At 38.0% G+C, this 14,843-nt stretch overlaps 1 protein-coding gene across 1 annotated transcript in view; it reads left to right on the forward strand.

The window, feature by feature from the left end:
• The window catches only part of Als2 (alsin Rho guanine nucleotide exchange factor ALS2), an 86,822-nt gene that overhangs the window by 49,903 nt on the left and 22,076 nt on the right, over positions 1-14,843 (forward strand). Inside the window, exons 16-25 of the mRNA XM_010617516.2 lie at positions 4,259-4,390; positions 4,782-4,910; positions 5,693-5,763; positions 6,106-6,172; positions 6,486-6,688; positions 6,804-6,869; positions 8,118-8,216; positions 8,775-8,939; positions 10,672-10,783; positions 10,991-11,068. Of these exons, the coding sequence (XP_010615818.1) occupies positions 4,259-4,390; positions 4,782-4,910; positions 5,693-5,763; positions 6,106-6,172; positions 6,486-6,688; positions 6,804-6,869; positions 8,118-8,216; positions 8,775-8,939; positions 10,672-10,783; positions 10,991-11,068 (1,122 nt within the window). The remainder of the gene's footprint in view (positions 1-4,258; positions 4,391-4,781; positions 4,911-5,692; positions 5,764-6,105; positions 6,173-6,485; positions 6,689-6,803; positions 6,870-8,117; positions 8,217-8,774; positions 8,940-10,671; positions 10,784-10,990; positions 11,069-14,843) is intronic.

Below are 14,843 nucleotides of genomic sequence, written 5' to 3' on the forward strand. Positions count from 1 at the left end.
TTTTTTTTTTCCTTTGGTACTGGGGATTGAACCCAGAGGCTCACTCATGTTAGGCAAGCACTTTACCACTTAGCTAAATCCTTGGCTTCACTTTATTTTTTAGTTTGTTTGTTTTTGTTTGTTTGTTTTGTTTTGTTTTTGAGACAGGGTCTCACTATTTAATTGAGACTGACCTGGAACTCTCTGTGTAGCCCAGTCTGGTCTTGAACAGCGATCCTCCTGCCTCAGCCTCCCGAGGGCTGGCGTGTACCACCACACCCGACGTCCTTTTTATTTTTTAATTTTTGAGACAATTCTTGCTGAGTTTCTGAGGCTAGCCTTGACTTTGTGATCCTCCACACCCAGCCTTTCAGGATTACTGGCTAGGATTACTGGTCTGCACCACCACACCTGGCCCGTGTTTGGCTTTATTGTTTATTGCCCACAGGTATTTCATAGTTACCTTTGCATTACTCAAGAAGTGACCTGACTTCTTCAGATCGAACAAGTACAATCTGAGTTAAAAATGCACATGTAGCTGTGTAAGAAAAACAGTATTCTTCCAATTAGAGTCAAAGCTCCCAAGCAAAGATATGCTGAATAGAGTCTCTGGTTCGGGTTTTCTGAGAACATACTGGGACTCCTTTTAAAGAAATCTATAAGCAGGAGTCTAACTGAGACCTGGGAAGGAAGGGGCTCACAAGAGTTGGGACATTTCTGCTGTAGTATGGAAAGAGTCTTGGCATCCAGGAGAAAACACTCAAAGGTGTATGTGCTCTCCATGTCCTGCCTCACCCACTGGGAGCCAGTCAGCAGAGCTCTTCTGGAATGCTGCACAAGGTCGGTGGACCCCTGCAGCTGCATGGGGCAGCAGCATGGACTCAGTGAAGCAGAAAGCAAAAGTCTGGACCATGTTCCCAAGAACCCTAAACTGTAGTGTAAAACAGATTATTACGATTTTTTTTATACAGTTTTCCAAGACAATGTTTTGCAATCTCTGGGCTGTCTCCTTCTAGTTCTCTAAGAGATTATAGTGACTTGTTCTTATCTTACAGTCTTGCATGATGTTACATCCTACTTGAGGCCTTGTAGCTGACATTTGTAGTCTGTCTATGAAGTACTGTACTTAGGGCAGAGCCTGGCACATAATTATTGCTCATTAAGAGACATGATTACTCTGTCCACCAATTCTTACTTCTTTACTAACGTTTTTACTGTGCTGGCCTGATGAACATAATCTGAGTGAGTTACTGATCAGCCTTAATATTTGCAATGAATTTTTAAAAACAATCTAAGGCTAAGTTTTGACTTTAGTTGAAATATTTTGAAGATCTCAATATTAAGATCTTCACATATATTTGCTTTACTGTGTCTTTTTAATTGTAGTGCTGTTTCCTGGAGGGTTTTTTCTCCCTCTTTCTGTCATAAATTCTTACTAGGTAATTAACAACTGAAGGACAGAGGAAGAATGTAGAAGTATGTAAATATATATATACTAATTCTGGAGCAGAGAGCTTTGCTTTTTTCCTTACTGTTTCTGTTTAGCACGACTAATTAGAGCAATTAGAATTGCCCTTTATCCATTTGACTTCTGACTTGAAAATAACAGGTAATGGTGTCATTTGGTCTCTGATTTTGCCCTGAAACTGTGGGATACATGACTGATTTCCTAGAATTTAGGGAACAAATCTGTGTTTCAATTTATGTCCATTTCTATTAGAATTACTATTGCTGCAATTTGCTGTGTTTTAACCTGTCAAAATCCCTATTTTATAGCTAGAGATATTATTTTAATCTTGTTGTATTTCATCTTATATTTTTACACCAAAAGGTACAGCCAGGAAAAGATTTTGTCTAATGACATTTTCTGTGCAGTGTTATACATATTACCAATATCAAAATGATTAACTGAATATTTTCCCTTTACTTTCAGTGATTTCCTAAATAAAAATCAAGAGCTGTTGCAAGATTTATCAGAAGTGAATGATGAAAACACTCAGTTGATGGAAATATTGAATACACTTTTTTTCTTGCCAATCAGACGCCTTCATAATTATGCAAAAGTTTTGCTAAAGCTTGCTACTTGTTTTGAAGTGGTAAGCTCCCATATGTAGCTGCTTTGGATTCTTGGGAAGCCAGGAATCATAGTTTGTTTGGGTAAAGCCAACATAAAATCTAGAATTTCACTAACTTAATATTACATATATCTAAATTTCTTTTTCTTGAGTAAAAAAGGATAGTATGATTAGGTGAATCTAGTTTTCTTCATTGTGGATTCAGTTTCCGATTGTCTATATTAATTTTATGAAATTGTCTATAGAGTTGAAACCCTGCTTGGCTGCTGCTCATTCAATAATTGATCTTCAGCTGGTGCTGTGACCTTCATCTTTGAGATTGTACTAAAATGTGTGATTTCATTTTGTTTCCATTCTGAAGGGCTCTAAAGAAACCATAATGACTCCTAAGTTCCTTAAAATCTTTTAAATCTTGGCCTCTCTCCTTATCTAGACAAATTTTGAGTCCCAGAGTGACTCAGGAATTGATGTAGGCTTTTTTTTTAGTTCCTCCTGTGATCTCATAGTTCTTTTCTTTAGTCTGGTTTCAGTTTTAACCCAAACATCTAGTTTTCACTGAACAGGTTGTAATCAGCAAATAACCATCTATTTAGTCCAGACTAGCCTTGAACTCACAGTGAGTGATCCTCCTGCCTCAGCCTCCTGAGTGGTGGAGTTACAGGCATGTACCACCACACCCAGCTATTTATCTTACTTACTGTCTGCTCATTCAGCAATTACCCTTTTCTGGTAATCGGTTCTCAGAGATTGGTTTTCAAAATGGTAAGGGTTCCCAAAGTCTCAACTATTTTCACAACAATATTGAGACCTTGTCCTCCATGTTTTATTTGCACTGACAGTGCAGAAGTAAAGGCAAGTAAAACTGCTGGCTCCTTAGCAGGAATCATGGCAGTACTAGCCTTGTACTTGCAGCTAAAAGCCAAAACACAAAGTGCCAATTTTCCTGAAGAACATTGATGATGAAGCTGAAGAAATTACTAACTTCGGGGTGGTAATAGTTGAGTGTATATCTTTTTAATGTACTCTGTGTTGAAATGGGAAGGACCTGTAACACATTTGTGCTGCATCCTTTTCATTTCTCAATGAAAAGCACAGTTGTGATTGAGTTGAGGCTTACTTTTTTAAACTTGAATAAACGTTACAATAGACAGAAAACTAAGATTATTCACATTTGATTATTGACAGGTACTTTCTCAAATGTAAGTAAGTGAATCTGTAGTTGCAAGAACAGCAGGTATTACCTGTTGCCAGTGGTAAAATCTGAATTTTTTAAAGAAGAACTTAAAATATTGGGAGTCATGAGTTTACTACTATGAGCCTGACAATCCCACAATATGTAACCCTCTTTCTGATGAAACACACAGTAATACTGATTTTTATTTTGTATAAATATATCAACATATGGAAGACCTGTATGATGCAGTATTTTTGAATGACCAGGCTCCATTGTTGAGCATGTGTGTAGAAAGACCAGACCATTTTAATACAGCAGAGTATAAGGAATTAATTGCTATAATTTCAGTTTCCTTAAGCTGCTCCTTAACCAAGTTTTCATGTCTCAAAAGAGAATAACCATGTTGTTTGTAATAGCTATTAAAGTACTTCTATCTTTTCCAGTTATCTGTCTTTATAAGGCAAGATGTTTCTTCATATATTTCAACAAAACAGTGTATCATAACAGATTAAAAGTAATAGATATAAAAACCCATCTGTTGTCTTCTAAGCCAGATAGTAGATATTTGAAAAAATGTAAACTAGTGCTGTGTATTTCTCACCAAAACTTTTTGTTTGGGACATGTAATCATTTAAAATCTTAATTTGAAATGAATTAATAAGTAATTCTTAAATTTTCTTAATTTTATTTTCTAACTTGACATATACCTCACACATAGGAAACAGGGACTCAGACACTTAAATTTTTGCAGCCTTCCCTGACCTGAGTTTTCTGCTGTTCTTTCCACTGATGACTGGCAGTATTTACCGCTTTCTCTCCTTGAGTTATTCCCCTATATCATATATCCTTTATGTCATAGAGTTTTTTTGGAATCAGTCTTGTCCCTCCCCATTTCCCTTAGTAAAATACTTCTGTTCTCAGGCTGAAATTTTTCCTTTAACTAGTGGTGCATATCTAAATCACACCTAGTCTCTGTATTCTGGATAACTGTTTTATATTCTTCTTTCCCCCTTTTATTTTTGGCCTCTAGACATCTCCAGAATATCAGAAGCTGCAGGATTCCAGTTCTTGTTATGAATCTCTTGCTCTCCATCTCGGCAGGAAAAGGAAGGAAGCAGAGTACACACTGGGCTTCTGGAAGACTTTTCCTGGAAAGATGACGGTAAACCTTGCCACTGTTGTTTTAAGTTACTCCAGCAAACAGCTGGGATTTCCGTAATAATTGTCATTACCTTTTCTGTTTCTCGCTTGTTTGAACAGTAACATTTTAATGACCTCTTTCCTAAAATGCCTAAGGAGTATAGGAATGAGAGCTCTAGATACCAGTACATTCCTTCATTTCTAGGAATCCTCTGAAGACTTACTATCTTTAGTTTGTTCCTATCTTCTTTTTAATCTCCTTTGGTCTCGAATTCTGTGAAGTGTTTAGATCTCATCTAAGTTTAATGCCACCCTAAGCTGTGACCAGTTGCCTTAGATTTTTGCCTGTTTTATTTTCTGTACATGTTAAAATGATTCTGATTGTTCATTGTAGTATCTGTTTTTAATTCTAGGATTCCCTGAGGAAGCCAGACCGCCGACTGCTATGTGAGAGCAGTAACCGAGCCCTCTCTCTACAGCATGCTGGCAGGTTTTCTGTGAATTGGTTCATTCTCTTTAATGATGCCCTTGTCCATGCCCAGGTGAGTCGGACTCCTAACCTGATTCCTGACCTTGAAAGGTGGACTGCTGTAATCACTGACCACTCCACATGTTGCTTAAGTTTAGGGGTATTAAGTGATGAGTTGTTGGGCAAATTTTATTACTGAACATCATAGAGTGCACTTACACAAACCTACTGTATGTCTAGGCTATTGTAGTATATTGCTTCTTGGCTGTAAGCCAGTACAGCAGATTACTATACTAAATAGTATGCTACAATAGTACAGTTTTTAAATATTTGTGTGTTTTACGAGGTTTATTTATACCAATACCACCACAAGCACATAAAATATATTGTGCTGTGATCACTGTGGTGTCATTAGATGACAGGAATTTTTCAACTGTTATAATTCTGTTGCATCACCATTCTATTTGCAATTGAATGTCATTATGTGATGCATGCCTGTATGTTATCAGTTTGTGTTGAAAACTTGTGCTTTCTCAACACATATTAAGTAGAAAATGTTTAACTACAGTATGGGCTCAGTTTCAGAGGGCTTTTTCTTCTTTGGTTCTGCCTATTGAATCCGGCATATTGAGCAAGAGCTGTGTCGCCAAGCTACACCCTCAGCAGAGAGCTCTTCTGTGTTTCGGGTGGAGAATAAGTGTCTGCTTGAAGGGTCTGTGGGGTTAGCTGTGTTTCGGGGACTGTATGGCAGAGGCTGTGGCACACACCTAGATTTAGCCACCTCCCAGAGGTCGTACAACAGAAACCCTGAGGCTGTGCGGGCCTTTCCAGACAGGACTCCTTGTTCTGTTGCAGTTCTCCACACACCATGTCTTCCCATTGGCCACACTCTGGGTGGAGCCACTCTCTGAAGAAGCCAGCAGTGTGTGAGTATGGCTCCTCCTCTCCCCAGCTCACCTTGCCATTACCAGCGTGCTTCCTTCCATGTGACAGAGCTTGGGGACTGCCTCCCATTCCACATAGCGTGAGACAGGAGGTGGCCCAGTGATAATAAAAAGCAGGCTGAACAACACATTTCTGTTGTTCAGCACTGAGCAGAGTAACCCTGTGTCCTCTTCCCTGTGAGACCCATGTCCAAGGAATGAAAATTTGCATTTTATTGACTTTTGCTCCCCTTGAAATCAGTAGGCTGATTTTCATATGTGAGGATTGATGTTGTAATGACAGGTTGTGATATCTTGTGATGTTTATCCTTGTGAACATTTTAGGAATGGCTTGAAGGTAACTACACCTGAAGAACAGTTCACTCTGCTTTCATCAACACCCCAGGAAAAGGTTAGTCCATTGTAGGCTTTTCTTTTAGTCTTTGGCCTGGATATTTCTGCCTTTAAGGTAGTAAAGAAGAAAAAATACTGTTCTTGCTTGACCAGTGATACATCAGGTACATCTTTGTTAAACCAAAACTGTAGGTTTATTTTGCGTAAGTTGATTTTAAATATCTAGTAATAAATCCTAAGAACCAGTTAGTATAATCAATAAGCATTAGTAGACACAAAATTTGTCCACACCAGGGAAAGATGGTAGGATTTAAAGCAATTTTTGATGAGTTGTTGCCATAAGTTTATCAGCCATTACATTTTGCTCCTAGACTAAGTGGCTACGGGCTATCAGCCAGGCTGTGGACCAGGCTTTGAGGGGGACAGCTGATCTTCCACCTTATGGAAGTGGCAGCAGTGTGCAGAGGCAGGAGCCACCCATTTCACGCAGTGCCAAATACACTTTCTACAAGGACCCCCGCCTGAAGGATGCCACTTACAATGGGCGCTGGTTTTCAGGGAAGCCCCATGGCAGGTGACAATGTTTAAAATTTATTTCTGGGATGAGGATACAGAGAAAGTACTACAGAGCAAGTATGGGTTCTAGAAAACACTAGTTGACGTGCATTATTTTTGCTTATGCCTTCCAGAGGAGTGTTGAAGTGGCCCGATGGAAGGGTATATTCTGGCATGTTTAGAAGCGGCTTGGAAGATGGGTAAGAAGATCCTTTAAATTGAAGTTCAGTCACAAGTTACTTTATGTTCAGAGTTGCTTTTCAGACAAGCAATAGATTTTTGTTCTGTTTTTTAGACGGGCATACAGTAGATTAAAATTAGGGTACTCATGGGTGAGCATGAAGAGAGCTCAGAGTCTGAGGTTGTAGCCTTGATTGACTTGGGACTGAGTTTTCTATCCATTTTCTTTTCTTCTTTTTTCTGTCTCTCTCTTTTTTTTTTTTTTATATACTGGGGATTGAACTCAGGACCTCGCACTTGCGAGGCAAGTGCTATGCTACTGAGCTACATCCACAGCCCTTTCTATCCATTTTCTGTTTATTGGAAACTGAGGACCTTGGGTAATGTTTATGGTCACATTGTCGATAGCATATCTCCCCTTTCCAAAGAGAAATTTCAATTTTTGTAATTAAAAGCCATCTTTTATTTCTGTGATATGTTTGTCAAAAGACAAAAATGTTCCAAATGATATATTATCCTAATAATACTCTAATAACATTATTTTTACATAAGCTTGTCATATTTTCTAACATTACATGGATTTACATGATAAATTGATGTCTGAAGTATTTTGTGTAATGCTAAAAAAGTAATGTGTTTCACTATATAAAAAATAAATTGGGCCAGGCATGGTGGCGCACGCCTGTAATCCCAGCACTCAGGAGGCTGAGGCAGGAGGATCGCTGTGAGTTCAAAACCAGCCTGGGCTACATAGTGAGTTCCAGGTCAGTCTCAACTACATAGTGAGACCCTGTCTCAAAAAACCAAAAAATAAAAATCAAAAAAAAATAATAAATTGGATAGGTGATTTTTGTATGTGTGCAATAATATAAACTTTTGTGAAATCTTTTAATCTCTTTTTAATGCATTTTTAGAATGAAAACAGACTTTAGATAATCTGGTCTGTGGCACCTGTATAATACAGATGAGGAAGCTGGGTGTCTGGACTTAACCAAGTGACATAGCTAGTGGAAGACCTAAGTCATAGGTCTTCTGTTTTTCATTTGCCTTGGAATAAAATATTAATTTCTCAGTGTAGTAGGAACTCCTCTAAGACTTGCCAGATAATTTAGGAAGTAAGTATAGCTTAAACCAAGACTCCATTTACCCGTCTTCCCATAGGTGAATCTTTTCTCTGACTTCCTCACTGAAATGCTCACTGGTAGATACACACAAAAGGTGAATGTACAAAAAGTGTGTCTTCTGATGTGTGTTATTTTCCTTGGCAGGTATGGAGAATACAGAATCCCAAATAAGGCTCTGAACAAAGAAGACCATTACGTGGGCAACTGGAAAGAAGGAAAAATGTGTGGTCAAGGAGTCTATAGGTAATGATTTAGGAAAGTTTGGATAGGTGTTGCTTTTTCAAAGAACCATTTAAAACTAAAATTTGTATAGCCAGAATTTCTAAGGAGTAAATTCTATTTACTCTTTTAATGAGTGAAGCCTGTATAAAATCTTTTGAAGACTAACCTCTCATCTACTACAAGATGAAAATATTAAGTTGCTAAATTTGATTCTCATCTAAATTGAATGTCATATAATTAATAACTTTGCCCATGTCTTGTCAGTGAATTTGATTTTATTACTTTAATGTGGGCAAAACATTATTCTTCCCTCTCCTTGATAACTTACTTCATTTTTCTTATTAGATACTAAACATAATTTTTTCTCCTGTCACTACAGAATACCACCTATGATGTCTTTAACTTCTTAACGTTAATTTATTCAAAAAGGAAATTGTTTGTTGGTATAAAATAATCCCATAAACAATAATTATAGCTACTAGTGAGACTGAGTATAGTTTTTGGATTTTCTAGACTTTGTAAAGATAAGTATTAGAACTCAGGGAGCATGTGATTGTTATCTGCTATCTCCAACCACAGCTATGCCTCTGGTGAAGTGTTTGAAGGCTGTTTCCAAGATAACATGCGCCATGGTCACGGCCTCCTCCGGAGTGGAAAACTGACTTCTTCTTCTCCCAGCATGTTCATTGGCCAGTGGGCAATGGATAAGAAAGCAGGATATGGTGTCTTTGATGACATCACTAGGTACAGTCTTCTGCATCTAATGTCAGTCCATAGTGTGAAAGGAAAAAGTTCCCATAACTCTCTGAGAAAGTGGTGATGCTTTCAACATTAAAAAGTCTTTAAGCTGGCCTCGGTGGCACATGCGTGCTACTCAGAAGGCTGAAGCTGGAGAATTGAGCATTCAACTTAATGAGACCGTCTCAAAATTAAAAAGTCTGGGGATGTACCTCAGTGTTAGAGTGCCTGTCTAGCATTCACAAGGCCCTGGGTTCAATCCTCAGTACCATTTTGGGCGTGTTGGCACACCCCTGCAATCCCAGCACTTGGGAGGCTGAGGCAAGAGAATTGCTACAAGTTTGAGGCCAGTCTGGGCTATGTAGTAAGTTCAAGGTAAGCCTGAACTATATAGCAAGATCCTGTGCAAAAAGTAAAATATAATCCCCAGTACCACAAACCAAGAAAAAGAAAAAAAAGGAGAACTTTTCATAAGAAAACAGTTTGGGGTCATCTTTTTCCCCCTTTTTCTTGTGGACTAAACAATAAATTACTCATTTCAAAAACAGAATAACCCACAGTCCACATCAGTACTGTTTTCCCTAAAGCTTTATACACACAGAGGCTTTATTATCCTAGAGAAGCTACCAAGTTCCTGTCATACAAAGACAACTCTTTAATGCAGTCAGAAAGAGGAAATAAAGGATAGGGAAAGCAGTGAATATTCCCATTTGGATTATGCATAGGGCGGTGTCAGATACCTTCTGCCCAGGTCTTCCTGTTAGGTCAGAGATTTGTTATTAGGCTGTTGAAGAATCTACTTCTTTTGCCTCCATGTTTGATTGGACCTAATGTGCTTTAGACTATACTCTCCCCTCCCCACCTTACTAAGCACTACAACATCCAAAATGTTGGATTTTTAAAAATTACTGTTATTGCTAAACTATGGTTTTTTGTTTTTGTTTTTTTGTCTTTAAACAGGATCTCACTATGTAATTGAGACTGACCTAGAACCTCATTATGTAGCTCAGGCTGGACTCGAACTCACAGCGATCCTCCTGCCTCAGCCTCCTGAGTGTTGGGATTATAGGCATGCGCTACCACGCCCAGCTAAACTGTACAATTTTTAACAAGCAGTTCATACTTATTTTATCTTTTTTTTTTTTTTTTTTTTTTTAAAATTGTACCAGGTCAAACTCGGATCCTTGTGCTTGCAAGGCAAGACAGCAGAACCACTGAGCTCAATCCCTGGCCCTATCTTTTTAATTAGTAAGATTTTATTTAGTTTGAGTAGGTGACAGTTGAACCTTTTATGACAAACCCCATTTATTTATGTATTTATTGTACTTAAGCAAAATTTTAAGTAGAACTTCTATATAGGTTTGATTCTGTCACATTTTGAATTTTTGTCTTTTTTTTTTTTTCCTTTTCCTTTTTACAATTTTTGAGACAGGGTCTCGCTAAGTTGCTAATTTAATTGGGCTGGGCTTGAATTTGCAGTCCTCCTGCCTCAATCTTCCAGTGCCAGGTAGACCACAATATTAAGTTGTTGAAAAAACATTACTGTGAGTAAGATTTCTTTTTGCTGTCACATTGTTCCATGTTTGAGGAGACAGATTTAACCACTTTAACTAGAAAAATAGAACCAATACCAAACTAGTGTGATACTTGAGATCTGCCATATACTCACCACCCCCACTTTATCCTTACTATCATTGATTTTTCTTTTCATTTCTCTTTTTCTCTTATTTTTGCACAGAGGAGAAAAGTATATGGGCATGTGGCAAGATGATGTCTGTCACGGGAATGGTGTGGTTGTTACTCAGTTTGGATTATATTATGAAGGCAACTTCCACCTTAATAAAATGATGGTCAGTGGAATATTTGCGTGTCATTATGTGGAGGTTTTAAAACTCCTATGTCCCCAACTTTTTAAATCATCCTATTAGTGTTCTACCTTCTTAGTAGTATCTTCCTTGTCCCTTAAGATGATGTGAGGCTTTGGGGACATGGGTGCATGTTCTCTAAGTCACTGTGCATGTTGTATGTTGTGATTTTTGTTTCATTTCTTCACACAGGGAAATGGAGTTTTACTTTCTGAAGATGATACTGTCTATGAGGGAGAATTTTCTGATGATTGGACTCTGAGTGGAAAGGTTAGAAACTTTTTCACTCTAATATATTCTTTTGCTATTTTTTCTTTAAAAAAGTTAATTTGTGTACTGTAAAATATGTCTTTTACATGTACATTTTGATAATTTTTACTAAACATGAGTTGTACACTTATCAGCACAATCTAGTTTTAAAGTGTGTTGTTCACCAGAAAAGCTCCCACTTACAGGCCCAGGTACACAAATCACCCCATCATGCCATCGATTTGCCCTTTCTTGCCTTACCAATGAAATCACAACTGTGGTTTCTTTTATGTGGCTTTTTATACTTGCAGTATTTTTGAAGTTTTCCCATAAGTGCCGTGTAGAGTCCCTTTTATTGCTGAATAGTAATCTCAAACCACATTTTATGGATCTCTTCATTATGTGATGGCTATTTGGTTATGTCTAACTATTGTGGTTAATGCTGCTGTAAACATTTAAATACAGTTGCTAGTGTGGACATGTGTTTTCATTTCCCTTAAGATTCTCCTCAGGCACCAAAGCAGTATGTGAGGATTCTGACCTCTCCACATTTTTGTCAGTATTTCCTACTTTCTTTTTGGGAGGGGTCGGTTATTGAGGTAAATCTGTATAAGAGATACAGAAGAGGGACCTGAAAATGGCTTGTCCCTCTTTTTTTTTTTTTTGACTTACCCTTCCAGTGAAAATGAAGTGGTAGCTTTTGGCTTTAATTTGCATTTAGCTGGTGACTAAAGATGTAAAGCAAATTTCATGTGCTTTTTAGTGATTAATGTATTTAATGAAATGTCTGTTTCATTTTTTTGTCCATTTATAAGATTCAGTTATTTGTGCTCTGCCGAATTAGGAGTGTTTATATATTCTGATTATGAATCCTTTATCAGATACATGATTTGTACATGTCTATGCCTTATTTTCTAAATGGTATCTTTTGAAGCAAAAAAAAAAAAAAAAAAAAACCTGTTAATTATTTTTAACACAGTCAAATTTATCACAAAAGTTTTATGAATAATACTTTTGAAAAATCTTGACCTGAGTTTTTTTCTCTCTCTCCTTTTTTCTTCTCTTTTCATTTTTGAAACAGTGTCTTGCTACATAGTCCAGGCTGGCATGGAACTCACCATTCTCCTGCCTCAGCCTCCCAAGAACTGGGATTACAGGCATGTGCAACCATGCACAGCTTGACTTTTGCAAGTTTTGTAGTAGGCTAGAGATGTAGCTCTGTGGTGGATGCTTGCCTGACATGTGCAAGGTCCCAGGTTCAATTCACAGCATCACAAAAACAAGTAAAAGTTTGATAGTTTTTGCATTTAGGTCTATGCTTTACTCTGAGGTTAACTTTTGTGGGTGATTTAACACATTCACAGTGAAGCCATACATAATTGCTGGATGGCTCTGATGTGAATGTGTTACAGTCCCACCACCTAGAACCACCAGTGGTACATGCATGACTGTGCCATCAGGCAGCATAGGATGGTCCCAAGGTGCCAAAGACCCCTTCAGTCAGGTTCCAGTACCCACCTGCCCAGTATACAATGCAGGCCTGAGGAAAAAAAAATAAACACACTAAGAGACAGAACTAAGAGAGAGAAAATGGTGGGCCAGGATGACCCATGACGCTGCAGCCAACAGAGGCACTGGCCTGTCCCAGGCACTGACTTTTATTGGCAATCAGTTGGGGTAAAGGCAACATGTTTCTGTGGAAATTAATGTAAACAAGGCTTAAAGGACAAGACAAGGCATTCTCAAATTAGGAATAGCATAGACAAAATGCAGGATTGTAATTAGAATATTGTCCTTCTGGTCTGAAGGTTTTCACTGTGGGAGTGGAATGTGGGTGCAAGTGACTCTGACCTTGGCCCATAGGCTTCAGCCACACTCACTTCTATTAACAGCCAGGTGTGGGGTTGACTCTGTATAACCTGCCCAAGGAGACAGTTGTGCCTGTACCACCAGTGGTTCAAGCTAGCAGGAATGTGTTAAGAGTATTTTTTATGCATACAGTTATCCATTTGCTATTGAATCTTGTCATTGAATCTTTTGTTGAAATTTGAGAGGTATTTCTGTACTCTCCACTCTACCCCATTAATCAATGTGTCTCTCCTTACATTAATACTGCATTGTTTTGATTACTATGCCTTTTCAGCAAGTTGTGAAATTAGGAAATATAAATCCTCCAGCCTTTCTTTCCAAGATTGTTTTGACTATGCTGTATTTTGTGCCTTTACATAAAACTTTAGGGTTAGGTTGTAAAACTGCATTGAATCCTACAGAAAGTTTGATAGAAATTGCACTGAATCTATAGGTCAATTTTGGGAGAACTGGATCTTCCAATCTATAATATAGAGCACCACATGCTTTAATTTAGCAATTATGTGTAGTTTTTAGAATACATATGTTTCTTTGGTAACATTTATAACTAAGTGTAATGCTTTTATACCAAGCATTGTTCTCTTAATTTCACTTTTGTACTGCACGTTGCTGTTAATACAATTGATTTTTATTTTGTTCTTGTATCTTGAAGCCTTGCTGAACTAATTTACTAGTTCTAGTGGTTGTTTTTGTGAATTTACTGAGATTTTTTGCATATAAAATCATATCATCTGCGGGAAAAGGCTATGTTGCTTCTTTTTTTGCACTGACTAGATTGAAATTCCAGTTGAATGTTGAATAGAAGTGATAAGATTGGGCATCTTTACATGGTTCCCTATTTAGGAGAAAAGTATTTTTAATTTTTTTTATTAGTATACATTTGCAGTACATAATGATGACATTTATCATGGGGAATTCATGCATGTACATAACACATTTTAGTAATTTTTTTCTCTTCTTTCATCCTTCCCTCTTCCTTCCAATTCTTTGTCACCTTCCCATTTACAAAAACTTTTTCTTTGAGACAAGTTATCACTACGTAGTCCAGGCTGGCCATATACTCACAGCAGTCCTGCTTCAGCCTCCCAAGTGCTGAGATTACACATGTGAGCCACCACGCCCAGCTAAAAGCTCTATTTTCATCATTTTTTCCCTTTTGAGGGGGGGCGTGTTGAGACAGGGTCTCACTCTGTAGTTGACACTGACCTGGAACTCACTTTGTAGCCCAGGCTGGTCTCAAACTCACAGCAATCCTCCTGACTCAGCCTCCCAAGTGCTGGGATTAAAGGCATGTGCCACCATGCCCAGCTCCCTTCTTTTTTTATTAGTACATATGTATGTACTGAGAAAAGCATTTTTGTCATGATGCTTCTTCTATATCTACTGAGATAAGCATGGTTTTATCCTTTCTTTTACTATGGACCATACTATGTCTGTTGCTATATCTGATATTAAGCCAACCTTGTATTTCTGGGATAAATTGCATTTAGTCACAGTATATAATGCTTTTTACAGGCTGCTGGATTTTTTTTTTTTTTTTTTTTTTTTTTTTTTTAATGAGTACCCAGCCTATTCTCAATCTTCTAGATGCAAATCATTTTCCTGCCTTGGACACCTAAGGCCTGGGGTTATATTGCACCCAGCTTTGCTGGACTTAATGCTAATATATTGTTGAGGATTTTTCTCATCTATATTTATGAGAGAAAATGGTCTATACAGCTTTCTCTCTTTTTGGGGGTGGGGGAGTTTGAGACAGGGTCTCACTGTGTAGCTGAGACTGACCTGGAACTCACTGTGTGGCCCAGGCTGGTCTCAGACTCACAGTGATCCTCCTGCCTCAGCCTCCCAAGTGCTGGGATTACAGGCATGTGCCACCATGCCTGGCTATATAGCTTTCTTTTCTCGTAATATTTTGGGGTTTTTTTTT

Source organism: Fukomys damarensis, unplaced genomic scaffold (genome assembly GCF_012274545.1).
Source record: "Fukomys damarensis isolate Sample0158 unplaced genomic scaffold, DMR_v1.0_HiC HiC_scaffold_26, whole genome shotgun sequence".
Classification (NCBI taxonomy): Eukaryota; Metazoa; Chordata; class Mammalia; order Rodentia; family Bathyergidae; genus Fukomys; species Fukomys damarensis.